The sequence below is a fragment of the Aythya ferina genome (assembly GCF_964211825.1).
Source record: "Aythya ferina genome assembly, chromosome: 5".
Taxonomy (NCBI): Eukaryota; Metazoa; Chordata; class Aves; order Anseriformes; family Anatidae; genus Aythya; species Aythya ferina.
Window position 1 is genome coordinate 29,371,590 of NC_140301.1, and position 22,525 is coordinate 29,394,114.

Sequence of the window (22,525 nt, forward strand, 5' to 3'; positions counted from 1 at the left end):
GCCATTGCCCATCAGCCCTTTAGAGGGCAAATGACATAAAGGACACAAAGAACTAAAAGAATTTGGAAAAGCCATTTTAAGGAATTACATTTTTTGCTAACTCTCCTAAGTTAGATGTCATTGGGAGAAATCTCAGAGCTAGCGCACCTACAGTGACCTGAATGTAATTTAACTTCCATCACTCCGGAGAGGATGATCAGCAATGTCAGTGGAATCCATGGGATACAGGTGGGAGAAGGATCATCTCAGGGGCTTGTTTTCACCAGCATAAAGTACAAGTAAAAATACCAGCAGATCAAGATGATAGCTTTGTATGTTATCAGCTGCAAAGACAGTGGAAATTCAGGACAACTATACCTACAATAAAAAAGGGACAGCAATGATGTAAATATCTTTTCTTTTAATTTAATAGCATGAATGTGCTTTGCAATAAGCTGAAAACATGATGGGAGCCCCCAGCTTGAATCTCTGCCAAACTGACTATTTTTAGTTGAATGCATTTAGCTAGCTTGTTAAAGCTTCAAACCTAGGCAATATTTGCAGTCACTCTTATGTCAGATCTCAGGAAGTGACATTCATTAACGTTACAATGATGTAGTTAACTATTCCAAAGTAAGACAGAAAGAATTAAAGCTATAAGGAAACAGAATGAGATCCTGACTGAAGAAAATCAACCCTGTGATCTAAGCAAGATCTCATCCATGACAAACAGCTTATTAAGGGGGTTTGGAGGGAAGGGATCAGCAAGTTATGAGGAGGAAATTGATTTATCTTTCCAAAAGTAAAGTGATAACTGACTGATCGGAGCAAACTCTGTCATAGATTTTACAGAGAGAGTTATTTCCTGCAGGTCTCCAAACAGCTGTTGGCTTAGGTTAAGTCCATGCAAGAGAGAGATTCAGATTGGGAGAGACTCATCCACAATCAAGCCCCTGATCCGTGTTGTTATTCTGTATTCACATTTAGAGCTTGCATCAGACTTCAGCATCCCGCATACTCTTTAAAATATCCTTGTTGAGCAGCAAAGCTCTCCCTCCCGGTCTTTTTTTGCAAGTGCGTGCTGGTGTGTAGAAGCTCTTAAGCAACAGATAAAACAGGATATAATCACTCTGCATGCTGGGGGTTAGGGAAATTGCTTTCAATGAAGATATTCTGAACACTTGGAATACAAGTGATTTTTGCTCAATTCTTTTACGCTGAAGAAAATAAGTCTAATAAATAGATCTACCTGCTTTAGCTATTTGTGCTAAACACCTCATTAAGCATAAGCTTTTTTTTTTTTTTTCCCTAAAAGAAGCATGGTACATATCCAATGGGTAAAAGGATAAATGGCTATAATCTTTGAATACACAAGACTACACAGAATGGGTATTTCATAGCTGCACAAAGCCCATAATTGAACTTCTGCCCGAAGGGTAAGCTTTCCTGCAGTGTAAGTGCTTCCAGATGCCATACAGGGGTCATGTTCCTTGTCAGGAAAGCAGAGCTTTACATCCAGTTAATTGTTATCCCCAGCTGTCTTTTTTTTTTTTTTTCTTTGAGACTAGTTTTCCAACAGTCATTCAAGCAAATGTGCTCATTTCCCAGTTCCCCCGCAATTCCCCACCACAGTGTAACAAAGTGCAGATTTTGCATGGCTGCATTCCAAACTCCGTGGTGTTAAAATCATAGCAGCAATGGAAAAGCATGTAGCCTCAATAATCATAATGTAGGATTTGAACTAGAGGTGACTCAGTGGTAGTCAAACAGATGCTATATGAAAATAGAACGGTTTCTATGTACAGAGCATTAACTTGTGGTTAACCCACGGAGTTAGTACTGACACAGGAAGGTTTGTGTGGCTTGCTGGGACGCAAAAATTACTCAGTCTGAATTAAACTGATGACCTTGATTCAGTTCACTGTGTCTGGGTGTCCATCTCAGCACACAGTGACCATGAGCAGCAAGTCCCTTCTCCACAGCTTCCTTTGGGCATCATCTTTGGTGTCAATGACATTAAAGAGAAGGCAAAGACCAAATCTGTCCAGATCCCTTCAGCTCGGTACCAAAATACTAACTGATTTGAGACAGCTCAACAGTGACTGAGAGGAAAGTTCAGACCACAGCCAGCAGCAGAACAAAGTGGAAAAAAAAAAACAACAACAACAAGGCAGACAGTGCATGCAACAAAAGAGCAACACAACCCCTTTACCTTCTTCAAATTATTAGCTAGGAACTCTTGTGTGTACGTGTGCAATGTCAGCTTCTTGTTACCACAATCTAGCCACCAGCTGCTTGGGTTACCAGACCTATTGCTTGAAGAACTGCTTGGGGAAGCTCGCAGTTCAGGCTGCCAAGCAATTGACCATTAAACACTCAAGACCAAAGTCTAGGGAAGGAGTTTACACCAATTTGGTCACCTTTGCCAATACTAGCTTGGGAAGAGGCAGCTTCAAGCTATTCTTGTGCTTTCCAGACTGTCCTTCAACATAGACACAGTCCTACCTGAAGAGTCCTTACCACCCCCTCTTCCCTCAGGAAATAACCTACCTTTTTCAGCCAACAAAAGATCACTTTATCTTTGTGATGAGAAGAGGTTTGGCATTTACTAGAGCCCACCCTTTGGTGGCTATTCACTGGATTTTCCCAACAGGGAAACCTACATTACTCTGCAGCCTTCCTATTGAAAGTTGTCACCCTTTGATGACAAAAAGCAAAAGTATGCCATAATCTTAAAAGTACGGAGCTGGATAGCTGGATGTATAGAGCCAGTCAGGACGTGGGCCACATAAAGTTATATTTTCCCCAGTAAAGTTCACTCAATTCTTTGTAAGATTTGAAAACTTTTTTTAATTTTTTTTAATCACTAGCTCATAAATGCAGGAGAGGATGTACATTGCCATCAAAATGTTCCTCACCTTAACACGTCTATCCCAAACTTGTGCTGGGCCAGAGAGCAAACAGGTCGTGCCAAGCCTTCTTCTTTCTGGGGGCTTGTCCCAAGGATGGGATTCAGAGATCATCTGTTTGTTCGCCCAGGGAGTTTCCACTGACATTGCCCCTTGCAGAAGGAGGGCAAGGGAAGCAACTTGCTTCGCTATGAACTTCCAGGAAACATTTCCAAGCAGCATGTCCCTATGCTCCTCCCTGTGCTGAAACTTCATCAGTTCAGACTGCTTTTTACTCCTGCTGTTCCAATTAACCTTCAGAGACAATGATTAACTACTATCTCATGTATACGAGGGACTGATCCAGATTATTAGCCTAGAAACCACATCCTTAATATAATTCTACAGATGTTTCTCATCCCTGGATGATATCCTTACCCCTTCCTCACAGCCTGGCAGTCCTTGATCACTCAAAATTAAATGACGACTGGCTGGCTCCTAGAGAGAGGTGATCACATCTTTCTTAACTGGGACACTGGAAATTAAAAAGTCCTCCCCTCACCCACTGCTGCTCCTGAAAAATCCTGCAGAAAATCCAGCACGGTTTTACCTGTAATCTGCCACAACGTGCTGAACATTTCAAAGAAAAAAAAAATAAATAAACAACAGTGGTCAGCGTCATCTCTGACAGCCAGAACATGGCATATTCAGATGAGGAGGCTGCTGGAGGAGGGTGGACATCCCCCTCCCTGGGGATCTGTGCTTGGCTCCTCTTCGTGCAATGCCTGCCTCCGAGCACAAGCTCCCTCCCCGTCCCTCTGCTCCCACAGCCCGAACTGTTTCGCACTCACCATATCATAGACATTGAGGATCACCGGTTCATTGGCCATTGTTGATTGCAGCGGAGGCTGGATGAAAACCTCTCAAGTCCCTGCCAGATGTGCGGTGCTGCCCCCAGGGTACGCCTTCACCCTGAGGCAGGCAGAAGGAAGAGCCTCATCCTGCAGCCTCCCAGGGAAGGAGAGCGGAGGGAGGAGGAAAGGAGGGAAACCTTACGGCTGGGGGTGCGGGGTAAAGTTGGTTGCAAGAAGGCAGGAAGGCTTGGGCTGGTGTTGCTGGTTGTACAGTGTTTATTCCACCTCTCCACAGCGTGACGGATACCGGGTTTCCTTCTAACTCTGCAGCTGGTCCCCCGGGGGTCTGTAGGTTGATGCACGGCCACCGTCGGGGTGTGTGAATCCCACAAATGACAGCCCCAGCCCCAGGGACGAGCCCTCCTCTGGCTCCGGGGGCAGCAGCAGGAGCAGGGGGGGGGGAGATGAGCTCTCGGCGTCCTTCTGGGCAGCTCGGCGTGCTGAGGGCTGCAGATCCGCTGGGAGCCCCGATGGGGGGAACCGGGGCTCAGGCGCTCCGGGGAGGGGGGCTGTCGGCCCCCGGCAGGACGCGGCGAAGAGGCTGTGCCAGGGGGGCTCCGGCGCGGGGCTCGGCCGTGGCAAGGAGCGGAGGAAGGGGCCGGCCACCCCCCGGGCACAGCCGGGGTGCTGCCAGGGCCATGGCGCCCCCGGCCCGGCGGGTTGACCTGGCGGCTGCGCCTGAGGCGGCTGGCGGCGGGGCCGCGGGGAGGAGGGCTCCGGGTGGGCTCCCCGCTCTTATTTCGGGAGCGGCTCGTCCCGGGCCGGGCAGCTCCTGCTGGCTGACGGAAAGGGGGTCCTGCCCCGGCCTCTGGCGGTGGCTGGCTGCATGTCGGCACGGGGCAGGGCGGGGAAGGGCCGGAGTTGCACTTCTGTCAGCGGCGGGGGCCGGAGTTTCTTTCTCCTGTCCTGCAGCTACTTCACGCTGGTCTCACGCGGCCGGGCGGCTCTGCAGTGGCTTGCCAGCAAAAGCTCCCCTCCGACCTGGATGCGAGAGTCAATTATAAAATCCACTGCGGTAATTTCATCTTCCCTTCGCTCCTCCTCTCGCTTTAAAGGGAGAGAGCAGGGCGTGCGATGGTGCCGGGAAGGGGCGCAGTGGGGATATTTTTTTGGGGGGAGCTCCTGCAGGCAGGGACGGGAGGCGCCGTGCACATCACCGCCGTGACCTGAGGGGCTCAGGCACCGCAGACTTTGTGGAGCAGCCCCCCCACCCGCCCCCCCCCCAAAAAAATCTATCTATATAAATAAATAAATAGCAGGGATGACCTCATCTGAGCTGGAGGCGTAGCTGAGGCTCTCCGCCAGCTCTCAGCCAACCAGCTCTGCATGGGAATCGCAGGGAGCCCGTTACATCAGCAGAGCCCAGCATGCCACAGCCCTTCCCGGCGCTGTCCCCGGCCGCAGGGCACCCATCCCGGCCGGGGGAAGCGCTCACCTCCCTCGGGCAGGGCCAGGAGGACAGCCCACAGCCCTGCAGCCTGCCCAGCCACCGGTTAGGCGGTGAGCAGGGGCTGTGTGGCGGTGAGCACGTCCACGTCTTGCCTTGCTAGCTGCCTGCCAGGAAACTTTTCCCCCCAGCCAGTGCCAGAGGAGACCTGGCTTTGCCCTAAGTGTACACGCTTCCAAAGGGGAAAGCCACGTCTGGGGTGTGCAGCATGGCAGGGAGTCCTGCACAGCAATGTCATCTGGGGTAGTTATCCCATGGGTGGGTTATTAGGCAACTCCAGGCACCCCCAGCCCTCCGAGTAACCCCAGGTACCCTGCTGGGTGCCTTTAGCCAGCTGGCTGAGGCCTGCAGGAGCAGCCAGTGCCGGTGGGAAAGGCTGCCTCCTCCTCCCTGCCACCACAGATCCAGGCACTGCTCAGAGGACAGGTTAAACCCCCAGCAACATACAAGGACTGCTAAGCAATGACAGGCTCCCTCCACAAGGAGCTAAGCACCATCATTTGCGCCCAAACTTGCAAAACAAACCTCCTACTGAATCCCACAGGGCTCCTGCTAACTGTCAAAGATATCCCGAGACTGTTACTTTGGGGTATCTCTGCTGCTCTGGTGGTGGTGATGTTTTAGGAACACAAGAAAGGTAAAGGAGAGGGAATAGCTTATATTAGACCAACTGATGTAATTGGAAGAGAAGAGCAGCACAAAAGCTCTTCCCACACTTGTCCACATGCTTACTTGCTGAATTAATTCCCATGTCTGCTGTGCCCAAAGTTCTCTAAAATAAATGAAGAGGCTTAAACCAGGCCCACATTCCAGCAACAGACATCTATAAATATTTAGTAGTTCAGAAAAGTGACAGTCACAAGCTTAGATGTTTTGTCCTAAAAACATTTCTAAAATAATCACCCAAGGAAAGAGTAAGCCCACAATCCTACTTTTAAACTTAGAAATACAAGAAGAAACAAAACTAAAGCTAAAAGCTTGTCTTTAAATTCATCTTGCTTTTGGAGATCAAAGCCAGTCTAAACGTGCATTTGTTATTTAAAGGACTTTTGCTTTAGGAAATACAGTAAATGTCACTTGTGCACGAAGACCAGGATTCACTCCACCTAACCTGAAATGTAACTGCGAGAGCTACATTATGAATGTAGTTGCTCTAGGCTCCCTCATAGGCTTATGGAAAGAAGTTGTTCCACACAGTGACACAGCCTCACCTTTTGGGTGATCCTTTGAAAATTCCTTTTTTCACTCCATTTTATTCTAGGAGACTTATTGTAACTCCTGATAGAAGGGGTCAGTCTGAATACAAATGTCCCAACATTCATATAAGCTGTTTAGCAGCCATATACACTCTTTACAAGGCTTGCTTTGGGCTATGTTAAAGTGTTTCACCTACAGCTGGGGCTGATTCCACTCAAGAAGCAGAACTGTTCTATTTCAGGTGCGTGAGTACAATTCTGCAGGTAGCCACACTGCTAATAGGCACCATAATCAAAGCATTAAAAAGCATTAACATTTAAATGACTTGTAAATAGAGAGGAAAAGGGAAATTCTTACTACTGATTACAGCAGCTGGAACGAGCTTTGGGATCTGTTTTGAATTCTTTTAACCTTTTACGCTAAGTTTAGGAAACAGCAGAAGCAAGCATTTCCCCATACATATGCCTAAGGCTAGACAACACCTTTGTTCACATTTAAACAGCCTGCTGCAAGGGCTGACTTTCTGAGATTCTCCACATCCCTGGACCCCCTTAGAAAGGATTCATTTGTGTTGAACTTCGTCCTTCCATACTTACTACTCATGACACAGAAGGGCACACATCTTCAAGGATCACTGTCTGTAAATCAATGTGGTCTTACAAGTGTTCTTAGATTAATAGAGAGGTGCAGTAAAGGGGTTAAAAGTAGACAATAATGCCACCAAACAACATGAAATAGAAAACCAAGAATCAGGTACAGCCTGGCACAACGACCAAGGCTGTAGCTGGGAGCACCTCAGTCACCTCCTCCAGGTTCCCAGTGACAAAAGTGGCACTGCTGGGCTCTGAAAACAGTGCTATGCCTTTCCACTGGGGACAAGAACAAAAAGAACAGCAGTGCAAGAGAGCACTCATGGATGTATTAGAGATGATGGTCGTGCCTGTCTACTTGCACTGCTAATCAGAATTTCTTGTTCAAATTAACACTTTTCCTTAATTTCAAAGGCTCCTTAGCAACCCAGCAGACAATGGGGCTTTCGGGCACATTTCACAGCTGGGCTGCCAAGTTTAAACTTCAAGACACATAATGGTCTTATCTCCACATCAGGTACGCCACCCCTGGCTGTCCATCATCCTTTTCGACAACTTGTCATTTTGGATTGTATATAGTGCTTTTGCCCACGTCAAGTTGTCATTATTATCCCATTCTGAGTACATTAGCCAAGACCATCCTTTTTAAAGGAAGTATAAAAAGGCCTTTTTACAAACTGGAGATAGTTTTTATCAAGTCCCTAAGGATGGTGGAGGATATTCTAGAATGTAAAGAGAGTTGCATTCCTCTTCCTCCGTCTACAATAAATCACCTCCTGGGTGGGCAGCCTTGTTCCAGGAGTGCCACGGAGGCATTTTGATTGAAAGAGTTTTATCTCACTTCCACCCAAAACACTTGCAACATAAGACAGAGCTGACTGATTTTGGTCTGGCTGTTGAATATGGGATATGAGGAAAAAATAGAGAGAGGAAATCAGCACTGGATTCCAGCAATGGCAAAGGGTCCGTGCTTCGCCCTGTGTAAAGCAATATGTGAAATAACTAACTTCAGATTGCACCACAAAGGGCAGGATAAGCTGTCAAGGATTTAAAGGAATTATCCAAGCCTGTGGGGATCCATAGCTGAAAGCTAGGTGTGTGTTAGTAGCTGGAGGAAGCAAAGTTAATATTTGCATTTGATTCCTCATTGAGCCACTCTTTATTTTGTATTTTGTCTCCTATCTCATTGCAGCTACACTTCTCAACTTCTGAATATTAGGTTGCTTCTCAGGGCTGAAGGCTGGCTTCTGCTGAAGGGACAGCCTGAGTTACAGCCTCCCCCTGAGCTACAGGGGCAGGCATTGCTGGGGCAGAGGCTGGTGGCTCTGGGCTGGGCTGAAATGGAGTTTCTGGGCCACAGACAAGGCTAGGGGAGGAGAGGCAGGGTCTTTAGGGCCTACTCCTGCCTCAGGTCCCTGGCAGTTTGGACTCTATCACTTCTGTTTACATAAAGCAATGCTGTCAGCTGATAGACAAATCAATATACACTGAGACTTAACCTGGAAATCAGGATGGAAATGCTGAATATCCATGTTCATTCTGATATTAAAGATTAGGCAAGTAGTTATGAATATCATTACTGCAAACTCATGGCACTAAGTAATGGTTCAAGAGCAGTCAGTGCATGCAGTGGAGTATCGGTAACTAGTGTAATATACCTAAGGAGCTAAACAGGTTTAGTTTCACAGTTTTTCACCAACCACATCTTCAGATCATTTATTTGCATGATGTTCAGAAGCTGCAGGGGGGAGAAGGGTTCCAGATTATTGGAAACTATGTGAACAGACAGGAAGAGAGTGCACCTACCCAAGGAAAGGTGGCAGTTTAAAGAGATGGCACAGGTAAATGGCAAGAGAAAAGATACACCATCAACCCCACGTCACAGAGGTATAGGGAATCAAAGTGACCAGAATTCAGGCAGACAGATCTGCAGGACATACAGTCAGGACCAAAGAGAACTGACCTGAGGTCTGCCTGACGTGCTCTGATCTACCACATGTTGCCAGCTGAACACAGAATTCATACGAAAAGGATAAGCTCCTTCAAAAAAACACACTGCTGGGGACACTGCCTACTTTTCATATGTCACCAGTCAGATAGATTACAGAGAGAAGGAAATCTGTGTGTTCTTGGTCCTGCAGATTTAAAGCTCACTCCAACGAGGAGCGCACCCAAAGCTTGAGATTACAGAGTTGGGGTAGGCACCTTGCACCCTTCTGGGGATGCTTGGGCACCTGTTCCTAGACTTCACTAGCCATTAAGCAAAGTTGTTACAGCACCTTCAGACTGCCTATTGATTAGCGTCCAGGCATTAGATACCCAGGTATTAGGTCTCTTTTTCTGTCTGGCTGAGTATCATATTCTGCAACTGCATCATAGCTGCAGTTGGTCATCCTAGAAAAGCTACCAAAGGTAGCGGCACAGGATATTGATTAAAAAGATGCATACAAACATCACAACTTATTCATAGAATTTAGGTATTCCTTTTTCTATACCTCAGCCTCTTTCTGCAGTTCTTTCAGAACCTGAACATATAGAATGTGGAAAAAAAAATCACAACAAAACTGAAAGGCGTATCAAAACTAGTCCTAATTTTCAACTTTTCCAATGATTTTTTATTTTATTTTATGTGCAAAGTAGGATAAAATGCAATTTTTAAGCTAATCTTACAGCTTGGTAACAGTGGTTAGTAACTATAACTGCTCCAGTGCCTTTATTTGGGTTGCATTAATTTCTTTACAAATTATTGTCGGTTGCTGTGGGTTTTGTTGTTGTTATTGCTTGGGTTGTGTTTGTTTTGTTGTTGTTGTTTTGTGGGTTATTATTCAGAATATTAATACTTAATTTCCTTTTCTTATTTTACTTTCCATAGCCTCATGCTGGATGATTAGCCAGCTGATACAATAGCATGCTGGAATTCTCTGGAGCTATCATGGCATCCAAACAACACAAGCAACCTTCTAGCTTTCAGAATTACACACCAAAACCCACATCTAATGAATGGTGAGTGCATCTAGGAGTGCCATCTGATACATTTAAGACTGCTAAGATCTACTGACCAGCACCACCTATAGGTACCTCTATGCCAACTTTAATCGCCTCATTTCTTTCCTAGTTTTAACCTCTACTACTCGAAATCCTCTGCTAATTTTAAAGAATGAGATATAGACGTAAGCCTAAGCAGAGATGCTAGATCACCATCACCAAAGGAGCACCTTGTCCCTTGTTCAGTTAGATACAGGGAGCGGGCAGCTCATTCCCTCAGAGCAAGAGAAGAGTATGGCCTCACTGCTAGACCCTGGAGTTCATTCATAGGGTTTCTTAACATGTATGGCATTTTACTGATCTACGAGGCTCAGCGATGGGTTTTGTTTAACCCAATATACTCCGTAAGACATATCCTGGGCATTCCAACAAGCTGTTGCACATTATCTGTATGAACAAACACACCATGGCTAACCATTAGGCATGTGTGCACTGCTCATCTGATCCCTTATTTAGTCAAGCCAAAAACCACTGCAGCACCTTCTCAGACAAAACTGTTCACATTTAATAAGAGCATCAAACACTGAAGGAAGATCTGCTGTTAGAGGAAAATCTAGCAGGACTTGGAGATGGAACTACGTAAATTTGTTTCTCACTTCTCCAACCCACAAATTTGAAGAAGCCTGACATGGCACGCCTGGCATTATCTGGCTACCAAAGTTTTTGAATACTGCTGTAATGTATGCTGAAATCTGTATCAAAGAAAACCAGTAATAGTGTCCCATTCCACCCATATTCACTGAGCTCAGTTTGAGGTCTTACTTGGCAATAGCAAAGTAATGGAAAGAGCCCATGGCACACGGGCACACTGTGCCAGTGCACATTTTCCACTTTCTGCCTGTTTTTATTTACATCATGAGTGCAGCCCCAGCTCTAGTCACCATTTTCAGTCTTTCACAAAGGACAGATGTGCTAATCTTCTTCAACTCTAAAGGCAGGTTAATGGTGCCAAAGCAAAAAGCTGTGTGTTTTGTTTCCACAGAGCTACAGATAACCAAAGCTTCAGATTAAATACATTTGTTATTTAGGAAGGCTGAAGCTACCACAGATGTCCCGGAATTGTATTGGTCACAAATGGATTATTTGAATATATTTTTCCCACCACCTAGTAACAATCCTGTTACACACAAGTCAGATCAACATCTGAATAGCAAGTAAAAATATGCGAATGCAGCCACCCAAATGGTGGGGAAAAAACAATTCTGTCTAGCAGCGGTGATGGAAGAGCTTCAGCTGACAGGCAGGATAGAGAGGCTGGGAGAGGTGCAGAGGCCTCTTGTAAAGTTGATGGAGTTCACAGTTGTAGGGACACGTCTCTTACCTTTTACTAACCTCCTGCATCCAACCTAATTTTGAGCTGCTGTTCCCATCCTGCATCCTTGATAAAGGCTCACACTTCTCCAGTTCCAGGGGCACAGCTCCCCACCAAACACAACCAAATGGTTATCTTGTGGTAGCTACTACCTGCACACAAGTGCCCTGACTTCCTCCCACCCAGTGAAGAATTGGAGAAGAAGGAGGAAAGGGACAGCAGCAGCCCTGGTTCAGCAGCAGAGCCTTGGTTCCCCTTTCCTAGGGTCACTTTTCCCCTCAGTGGGAGTCAGAAGCTACATGACTTCTTCTGGTAAGAGATACACTAATATCAGTGTCCCAGCAGAGCTGCATTTGCCACCTTCATTTTCCCCATCTCCTTATTTCATGAATGCTGTGAAACACTGCAAAGCACTGCTGGTGTGTCACTAACCGCTCCAACCTCCCCACAGAGATGGCAGCTCCTGACAGGACGACTATCAATAGTCTCTGAATCACTTTGAGATGAATCAGACTGTTAAAATATTTAATAGTCATGCACCAGCTTGGCTGCTTCCTCACCAAGCTCAGACCTTACAAAATTATGAGTAATACTTGCACTGAGCAAGGAACTAGCATTTTGAAGAAAACCATCTCCATTTCTCCCTGCTCTTTCCCTCCACTGGCTAACACTGGGGCAACAGTTTTCAGAATGCTGACTAAAATCTTCTGATTAGATGAAATTATATCTTTAAACAAAGGAGAAGAGGGATCATTATAGGAATGTTTTCCTAGTTATCTTTCTCTAAATAGTCACACTATACTTTCTGCTCTCCCAAGGATGAGGAGGCTAGGTGGCAGTGCAGGCTAATGGACTAGCTTATTATTATAGGAACTAATTAAGTGAATTTGGTGTTCTTAGCATCTGGATCCGTGGCTAGCATAGATTTCTCCAGCCCTCAGTCACTGAAAAACTCCAGGCAACAGGCCTAAGCATATAATTTTGCAAGGTTAGGCCCAGAATTAATAGTTGATAGGAGCTCACTTTTTTGAACTACTGATCATCCTCATACCTTTGCTTGAAGTAACGGAATAAGAACATAAAAAATGGCAGTGTTGCTTTGGACATGTATCAGTTTGCCTGTTCTGCCTGTAGGAGCCATAAACACTAAAGCACACACATCTACACCTACAGCCATAACCTAACCAAGGCAGCAATATCAACTTGTTTCTGGTAAAAGCAAAATAAAATAATTAGATAAATATACAAAATAGCATCTGTCTCCTTCCTGTTGCTCAATCTGCCTGAGCAGATAGGACTCCTCTACTAGCAAGCTCTGTTCCTATTAGGAAAAAATGGTGGTATCAGTAAAGGAGTTCTGCAGGCACAGTCCTGCCAGCCCACAAAAACATACATGAGATCTTGTATACTGCCTGGTGCTCACCCCTACTGTCTCCAGTTATTGTATCTCTCAGAAAGGTTTCATTTACATGTATCTTTCTACATGTCTGGAAAGAAGAATGCATGGTGCCTGCTTTGCCCTTACTTGTATCTTTGCATGGCAGTAATCACGGTCACCTTCTATGATGATAACTCATGTATAAAATAACTGCAAGGAAGGATCTCCAGCTCTGAATTAGGGCGAAGGTGTGACTTTGAAGGACAGGAGTTTCTATAATTAAAGCTACTACACGATCTTTACTTAGAAAATGGCTCCTTATTGAAAAGCAATGCACACCCTCATTCTGACCGAGGCAGGGTAAGTACAAGAGAGCATTTGGAAAAACAACAAGACTGAGCTAACTAAATCCTCCAGCTTCTCAAATCTGACATGGCTACTTGTCTAGTGTAATTTTTCTTCCATGCTTTATGATTTACATTTTGGTTGTCATGTGTTGAATCTAAGATTATGACATGCCTTACAATGATATGAGGGTACTGCCCTTCAGTCTGCAATAGATGTTGTCTAAAGAAGCTGGGTACCAAAATTATGCAATCATCCGCTTTTTGATCTGCCCCAGTAGGATAACCCTGTGATTCTTATAGCACGCCACACCTACTATTTGATGAAGGGCAGGGAACTGATCTGGTTGCTCGCAACATTTCTTTTTATTTTTAGATGTGATAAAATAAATGACTGGAAGATAAATCGATCAGGTTGTAAACCAACCGAGTTGAATGGGCAGTCCTCACCGATCTAGAAACCAAAACATGTCAAAGTATTGGTGCAAATCTCCTGCTTCTAGCTTTCCTCTGCAACAGCTAAAAGCGTAGTTATAGCACTGCAACAACACCACCTGTATTCTTCATGAAAATAAAACCTTATGGGATACCAAGACCTAAATGGTAAGTCCTATATCATTTACGGCTCACCATTAAATAAGACAGATGAAATAGGCTGGCAGGCAGCAGCAGAGCAGCTCAAACCTTTTGTTGGCTGAAATGTGCCAAAGTGACAGATGATAGCTATGCCGCCTGAGCACTACTAGCACAGAGCCTTGGCTTACAGATGCACCAGCCAGCTAGTGCCTGGGACACACCTCTGTAAGTGGGAAACAATGGAACCTGCCATTAACGTACTTACACCAAGGGGAAATGTTGCTAGCTGGATGAGAAAGCAGAGACACCTCTTCCCAGCGCCAAACCAGCTGAGCTCATCCATGCAAGGCTCTGCTGTGACACAAAGGCACGCTCCTGACAATGAAAGCCTGTGGAGCGACTAAGCCAAGGGTACAGCCTAAATAGGCAGGCAGAAGAAAAAAAGATACAATGGGATGGTGTGCTGGGCTGAACTAGGTGAGTGGAGAGTAACGAAGGAGAAACACATGGCTTAAATTCTTCAGACCTTCCCAGTCTGCTCTGGAATGACTATTTGTAATGCTTGGAGGCTCCTCTGAGATGCAGGAGACCACCAATTTTAGCACAGTAGGATGCAGAGATGCCCAACACTTCAAAAATTAGGGAGAAAAGAGCTACATGATGTGTTGGTTCCAACAAAAAGCCTGAAGCCAAATGAAGAGTGAAGTCACAAGCACAGATTTTGACCATCCCTAAAGGAACCAGGATCACTAGAGTTCATCCTGAAAAGGGAAGTCTGATGAAATTGAAAAAATTAGCACAGCAATTTTTCCTCAAAGGAGTTCAGGGTTTCATTTGATATATATGTGTATATATATATATATATATGTAATATTAATTATAGAGGGGTGCATATAATCATATGTACATACAGATTCACATACATATTTAAAAAAAAAAAATCAATTCTTGTGGGGAGTTCACTGCAATATTTTTCTTCTCACTGTGCTAAAATCCCCTTACTCTATACCCCAGAAGTCTCCTCAGAGAGAATGGGAAAGAAGGGAATTTGCTTCTTTTGGTAAATCCCACTGAGACAGAGAGGGAAATCAATGTTTCCTTCAGAAAGAAAACAGCCTTTTGAATGAAAAAAAAACAACAGCTTTTACTAAAAACACGTTGCAGCAGAACAAGTCCTATCATTACAAAGAAAGGAACTGCTTGCAAAATGGAATCCCAGCAGGCACTCAACCTTTTCCCTTTCCCAGCTTAAAAGCATCCCAGCCTCATCAAGCAGCAAGGCCTCAACAAATTTATCCTTACAAATTTAAGCAGCATAACTCCACCTTTCTCTATCAAGTCCACACATACGCACCCTATCTCTCTCACTCAGAGAGCTGACATGCTAATAAATGCAAGGGGGTTAGCTGCATTTTGTATTCCGGGCATACTCCAAAGGGGCTCTTGAGATCTTGCTATGCTGATGGAATTCAGCTTGGCCTTGTTTGCAGCTGTTACTGAGATCCCAAATGGAATCAGATACAGGTCAGGTGTTTTCCATTATCTTGAACTACATTGCTTTCGAAATCTCTCTGCTAATCATATCTCTTGTACATGATATGAGAAGAGAGATTCAGAGGCCAGATCCTGAAAAAATGTTGGTTTAAAGGAAATTTCTTGAAGTCTGCTTAGTGGTATCTCCTGCCTCTGCCACTCAATCAAACTCATTCAGCCCTGAAATATATCCTGATCCCAGCAGCCGAGAGACAGCCAACGATATCCTTTGCATCAGTTATCTGTTTCTGCCCACATACACCTATAACAACTCACAGCAATCAGAACACCTGAATTTTGAATCTGTGAAACTCCCTGCTGGAAATAAGGAGACTTGCACATATGAAGCTTTTTAGATATGCACAGGGTGTGCTGTGCTCCCGTGCAGGAATAACCCTACCTTACATTCCAACTAAGTTTTCATTTGGGCTGCATCCCCATCACCCCTTATACTTGCTGCATTACTCACCGCTGGCCAAAGAACAGATCGCTTCCCCAGATGAGGGGATCAGTGATTCCCAGGGGAACTAATGAATCCACAGCAGATCTACTTCCATCCACTAAGGACTACTAGGGACATATCTTTGTGCAGAAACCTGCTAGATCTTGAAGCTCCACTTCTCCTTGATATGTGTTTTACTGGAACAGACAAAATACTTTGGTAATCTAACCTTTAGATGCACCCTACCCAGTGCCTGACTTGCTGAGGCCACGCTACAATGAAACCAGTACATTCATTGATACCAATCCCATCTTTCCACAGTGTCTGGCCCAAAGCATACTTTTTCTTTCATACAGACTCAGACACCAGAGTTACGCAGGTCTTCGTGTTGTGGCAGTCCATTTGGTATGTACCTTGAGTCCCCACTCTTACTGAGTTACACTAGTAGCTTAGGTGAAGGGAGAAGAAGCAGAGGCTCACCAGGAACAATTCTGTGCCCTGTTTCTGGTGCATACAGTACATTACCCGGAGAGCGTTCAACTAGAAATGCTGGAAGCTTGATAGAGGTGATGCTATTTTCCATCTTCTTCCCATTTTCCCTTTGATTGGCCAACATTCACATGGACATTAGCTGCCATGAACAGCATTCACATTTGAGCTTGCAGGCCACAACTGTCCTTGCCCCAAATAAGATGGGATACCATTTATCTCTGCTCCTCTCTCAAATATCAGTGTCATGGCTGTTAAATTTATCCCAGGAATAAGCTCTGTGCTGGTAGCAGTGAGAGGGTAAAAGAGACCAAGAGATGTGAAAACTCTCCAGGAAACCATATCAGAGCCAGGTCCTCTAGGAAAGCTTTCACCTCTCTCAGAAAAGCCCTGGAAGGTCAGAGGATAAAAGCTTTGCTCAGCCTGAATGCTGAAACCTCTGCTGTTTGCTGGAAAAAGGCCAGGCTGGAGCTCTGAGCCCTGACAGGACAAACCCACACCCACTCAGGTAGGAAGTCGCAGTCAGCAAGGACAGAGGACACAGCCACAAAGGTTTTGCCTGCTGGCAACTCAGTTCTAACCCAGCTCACGCCATGCCTCCGATCTGCATAGGTGACAGATGTGTTCTGCTTATTGCTTACTACAAGAGAGCCAAAGAGAAAGGATTTACTGATCAATTTCAATTCTCTCTCAGTTCTCCAGTACCAAAGACAATGCTGTTTACCTAAATGAGGGGGAGGTATTCAACCACACGAGACAGTTGCAGGATGGTGCTCAAGGAACTGATACACTCAATTGAGCAATGTACAGTGTATACGTATAAAACAGAAGCCTATTTCCTGAATAAGCCATACCTGCCAAGCAAAATATCCTGTTCTAACACATGGTATCTTTGACATTTACCTTCAGTCGTGAGGAGACTTACGATTCACAAGTGCCATAACCATGTATGATTCATCAGCTGTCTCCACAGGACTGAAAAATAAATGTCATATCAGATTGAAACCACCATCTATTTTACAGATGCTTATTAACACGTTATTTAACGTGCCAAGTTTGTTTTGCCTTTCATAGTTGAAAAGTTTCTTTTAGGATTATTTTTTTTAATTTTACATTCAGCTCTAAAGCACCTTGCCATAAAACAAGTCACACCTTAAAAGTGTTCTCCTGCTCAGAATTCTCATTCTTTGCTTAGCTTTTTAAAAGCAACGTCACTCTCCTAATACATTGAAACTACAGACAGAAGCCCTGCTGACTTCAGGAAGCAAGAACAGATGCAAAAGACATGTGGAGCAGAACAGGCTTTAGAGATAAGAGATGCCAGGAGCAGAATCTAGCAGGGGCCAAAGTGAAGCCCTGAACACAGTGCAGACAGCAGCAGCTGCAGTATTCTGGGATGCCTCTGTGCCAAGAACAGTGCTACAGGTTGTGACCGACGGTGGAAGAGCTGTTTTGTTGACACATACCACCACATAATTTGACACATGCTGAGCTGGCCTTACCCACGCCTGCTTACAGTAATCGTGTTTATAGCTTTGGCCCAGGGGGTATTCTTGCATTAAATCCAAAGTCTGTCACCAAACACAGACACGGGCACACACTACTGTATCTTGCATACCTAAACATGGGCTTTTGAATTGTTCTCAGACAAATGGGTTTTGCAAGTTGTCCATACACAGTACAGGCATGCAGAAGCCCTTATATTTAAGCTGTACACTTGCAGGGTAAACTTACACATATAGAGCTGTATGCATGAAAATGGAGATGTAGTAGTTGTCAGCCAGGAGTGACAGACTTCAAATACCATCACTCCTGGTTTAACTTTCATTAAAAGTGACAGGATAAAATGGCTCTCGTACCGCTGTGATGCTCTGAGAAAGATCCTCTTCCAGTACAGGTATCTCCTTGTAGACAGAAATATTCTAAAGAGGAACTCAGATTATCAAATTCATGCCGTTCTGTTCCACTTAATTAAAACATTGCTGGTAATTAGGGAACCCCGCTGGCTCCCCTTCTCCATTCTTCCTGATCCTCCCCATCCTTGAAATTCAAATTTGAACTTCCCCGAAGCGTGGAGGGTGTTTCAACTCGGTGTTAATTTCAAACCAGTGGGTGGTTAAAGCCAAGCAACGGAGTTTGGATTAAAATTCCAATCAAAACATCTTTAAAGTTCAGGAGAAAGAATAGGACTGAGATCTGAAATCAGGAGTTTTCACCTTCATTCAAAGATACTAAGGACATATTCAACCTTTCAGTGCCTTTCAATCACACGAAAAATGAATTTGTACCCTTGGACCTGGTAAAACCTTTCTGTATAATCAAAATCTGGGTCTGCATAAAGGTAATAGTTACCAAATATTCTCACCTTATTGGCATATTGATTGTAAAATACTTTTTTTGTCCTGTAACTGGGAACAGTCTGGGCTAAGGAAACTCTAAGTAGATGAAGAAAGAATGCACTGAAGCATAATATGGGTACATCACATACAGAGTCTGCAGGCTGACGGTCCAACAAAACTTCATTTTGTTCTGGAAATAAAATTAATAAATAAAAAGGAGAGCCATTTTAAAACCATAGACCACGTTTTCTGCATTTGTATGCATCACATTGTTCAGCTCCAGTAGAAGGCTTAGCATGAGCAATATCTCACCTCATTAAATCCAGCTACCCTGCGAGTCCACATGTGCTCTGTGCCACTGCCAGCAAGTCTACTGTGATTCCACCACTGCGCCATGCAATTCAGGAGAGACTCCAGCCTGTGTTTCTGCCTGTTAGGAAGATTGCCTGCTGCTTATTTGCCTCCAACCTCCCTGTTGCCATAACTGTTGATTTTGAATGAGGAGAAGATAACGACAAGGAAAGGATAGGGCATTTTGTCGATAAAAACTTTTATCTGCCAGTTTTCTTAAGTGATCTCCAACTCTGAACAAGACATAGGAGTGGAACAGCCTGGAAATTGAAAGGTACTGTTAGAACAACCCTAATTACTTGGCTCTGCAAAGAAACAACAAATAACTACCTCTAAAGGATGCACGTATTATTTCCCCAACACTATAGGGCTGCTATTGCTTTATTAAGTTGTCCACAAGGGCAACGCACTACCTGCAATTTTGGGAGCTCTTCCTCTTCACTAAAACGTTATTAGATCACTAATTCCTGAATCCTTCTGAGTGTGGCTTTCTCTGAAGAGTTGGCTTTGACTGCTATACAATTTCAGAGCTTGTGAGATTCGCAAAAACCCAGTTACAAGGGAAGTCCCTGGAGGAGTGAAACAACAAAGATCCTCTAGCAGAGCTCACCTACAGGAGGCAGGCCAGAAGTCTCACTTTGGAACAACTTTTACATTCAGTAACGCATTTCCAGGCATATCAGCACCTGAAGATAGCTCCATGCATCGAAGCTCATCAGAAATGTAGTTGACATGATGCTTGATAGCAAAGGTAAGAGCTTATCACAATCGACATAATACATATTGAAACTAGTAGAAAATCTAGGACTTACTATCTCAAGGAGTTCAGCAGCCTCCACTCCTTACTTGAGCATACATTATTGCCTCTCCAAAAAAAAAGGCATTTCTGGGGCTGCCCAGGGACTTTAAAAAAGGGAGTAACATTGCTTTTATTGGAGGGCTGTATGTACACAGTTGCAGAAGAGTGAGAGAGGAGTCAGGAAAAACAACATGGGAACCAGCACAGAGTAGGAGAAGAAAACCTCACAGAACAAGTAGAGACATGGCTCAGGGAACAATTCACCAAGGGACCTCTAGGGGTGAGATCTGGGCATCTCTTTGAAAGAGACAAGGAACACAGACACTGCTTGATGTACCAGAAAAGAACCAAGTATTTTTGCAAATTGGAAGGTAACATCAAAGATTCCTAATTTTTCCACAAAGTTCATTACTATAAACAACCCAAAGGGGGTTGGACTGCAAGCATCAAAGGCTGAAGCCTGGATGTTGAACTTCCAGGTGATGAGATACACAATAACATGCAGCCTTATTAAGACCAGCTTCTCTTTCAGGAACTAGAAAACAAGTTTGTTTTACCTAATTTTAAAAGGCTCAGATAGTAATCTGAGCAAGTTAGACCTTGCTCACCTTCTTAATAAATCAGTTGAATAGCTACTGGAAAGCAGAACTCCAAAGACACCCCTGCAGGAGGATTACAGTGCAAACTAAAAACAACCTCTATTGCAATTCCTTGATTGTATCAAACAAAACAGTAAACAGAGAACTAGTGACCAGTTTCTATTTCTGGAAGGCTCCTCATGGTTAAGTAATAATTATTGTTTAAGCTTTAAGAATTAAAATTTGACCTTTCTGACCTATGACTGAGAGCAGGAAAATAGCAATTAACAAATAATTCCCCTCAGTAAGGAAAGGTCAACAGCAGGATACATCAAATTCCAGTACTTGGATGCATTGTGATTAAAACATACCCTAGACAACTGGTAGAGAAGACAAAGTGATACAATATCAGTATTTCAAGTGATACCACTACATAGAAAAGCAGATTTTATACAGGAAGGTGATACCTTTTATTTGACTAATGGATACAGATGGTAGACAACAGTCAGCAGCTTGGCATGCTAACTCTCCTCAGACCCACCTGTCTGTTCTCAATTCCATTTAGGCAACCAAGTATAAGGATACTAACATTTCCCTACAAAACTTGCCGTACTTGTATTTGGATATAAACATGGTTATGACAGTACTAACAATATCAGTATTTAGGATAAGGACTTTCAGAGACACGATGTTTCAGAACATAAAGCGATGACTACAGAGCTTTATAAAGAACATCATCTCCTCAACACCTCCTGTGGAGTCCACCTGAAATAGCCAGTGCTGGTCCCACACAGACTGGAACCAGAATTGGCTTGGGGCTGAAAAGATCTCTAAAGCAACCCAGAGCAGCCATACATGATATGCACTCTACTTAGATGATTGCTGACTCTTCTCACATTGGCTTTTTGATAGCACTTTATAACAAGAAGATTTTACCCAAGAAGTGCCTCAACTACCACATTTGTTTTGGCAGTAACAGAAGTGATATTCAGGGTTCAAAACAGGAATTCACCCCTTATCAGAAAAACAAGTTCTCCGCTGATGTACCTCACTGCAAGATGAATTCCCGCAGCTCAGTAATTCAGTTCATTTCTTTATTAAGCAACCAGTCAAGTTGCAATTCAGTAAAGAAAAGCACAGCAAGAAGTGATAATTAGGACTTAAAAATACACTCGGCTGTTACTGCATGCTAGCTCAAAATATAAAAATCACTTAGCAGGTTTTCTAGTTAATGGCTTAATTTTCCCTTCTGTTAAGCCTCTAGTCTAGCAGAAAGTATCACTTAGCTAGTTCAACTGCTAGGTCTCCCTGTTAGGAAATTGTTGTTCAAATATCCAAGAGGTCTGAATAAACTTCCCCATTAACTTTGAGAATGCACAAAAAAGCTTTGTGTTGATAATAGCGAGGGTTATAATCAAGAGCCATTTGCAAAGCTGAGTATATTCCTTCTGCAGCTTTTCTACCAGCTAATTTTTGTTTCCATTCCAGACAAAAATTTACTCCTCTAAGGTTATAAAAGCAGAGTTTCATGAAAGGGGCAGCTGAGGTTGTTTGTCTTGTCTTCAGAGTAGGAATTTGGCTTCAGAACACATCAAAAGCTCTAGATCTTCAAGGTAGGTTTTTATAGCCTGTGCTACCAGCAGGCAAAAGAGCACCTAAATATACTTGCCACTGATGACTCTTCGGAAGATTCAGTACATGTATTTAAGGGCTGCTATTGTAGCCGGATTTGTGTGGACTTCTGTGTGACAGTTGTGCCTTTCCCTGAGCTCCCATAAACATCTGATGTACCTTTTGCAACAGCTGACCAGAGGCAAAGTTATCTCTGTGCAGGCTCCTTCCATTCAGAATCGGGGCAGGGCTTCAACAGAAGCTCTGGAAGCCAAAAAAGAGCAAGGAGTCAAATAAAGACTAGAGCCATGGAATATAGCCGGTGTCTATGAATTATTGCTTAGACAGCTGTGGCATTGTCCGCTGAGATAAGCTTTTCAAAGTCTCCACTCTGAACAAACACTTGGTCTGGCCATGTTTATTTGAATTTGTATGACATTTGGACCTAGTTCCCTAGTCTGCGCTTGTCCCTCCAATGACAAAGTTCATTATCGTCCTGAAAGAAGCACAATCAATGCAGCCTCTTCTAAAAAGAGGTGAACTGCAGCTTAGACAAGGAAAGAAGTGAAAGGCAGGAAGAACATCCCCTCTGTTCAATACAGATTACTTCACTGCCAGGTGGAGTTTCCTCCTGCTATGAATGTATAACCAGCCCATTATGCCAGTTTGCAAAGCTAAAGACATGCTGGTAACATATTATAGCTCTCCATCCT

General features: G+C 44.1%; 1 protein-coding gene across 4 annotated transcripts in view; it reads right to left on the reverse strand.

The window, feature by feature from the left end:
- The window catches only part of LOC311437080 (deubiquitinase DESI2-like), a 69,404-nt gene extending 50,528 nt beyond the window's left edge, over window positions 1-18,876 (reverse strand). For 2 of the 4 annotated variants that reach the window (XM_084519917.1, XM_084519916.1), the window contains exon 1: window positions 3,719-4,982. In XM_084519917.1, the coding sequence (XP_084376043.1) occupies window positions 3,719-3,757 (39 nt within the window). In that variant the 5' untranslated portion in view covers window positions 3,758-4,982. Of the gene's footprint in view, window positions 1-2,897; window positions 3,288-3,718; window positions 4,983-18,499; window positions 18,664-18,785 lie in introns of those variants that run through there. The other 2 variants (XM_084519915.1, XM_084519914.1) reach the window with 2 other exon arrangements.
- Between the last annotated feature and the right edge of the window lie 3,649 nt (window positions 18,877-22,525).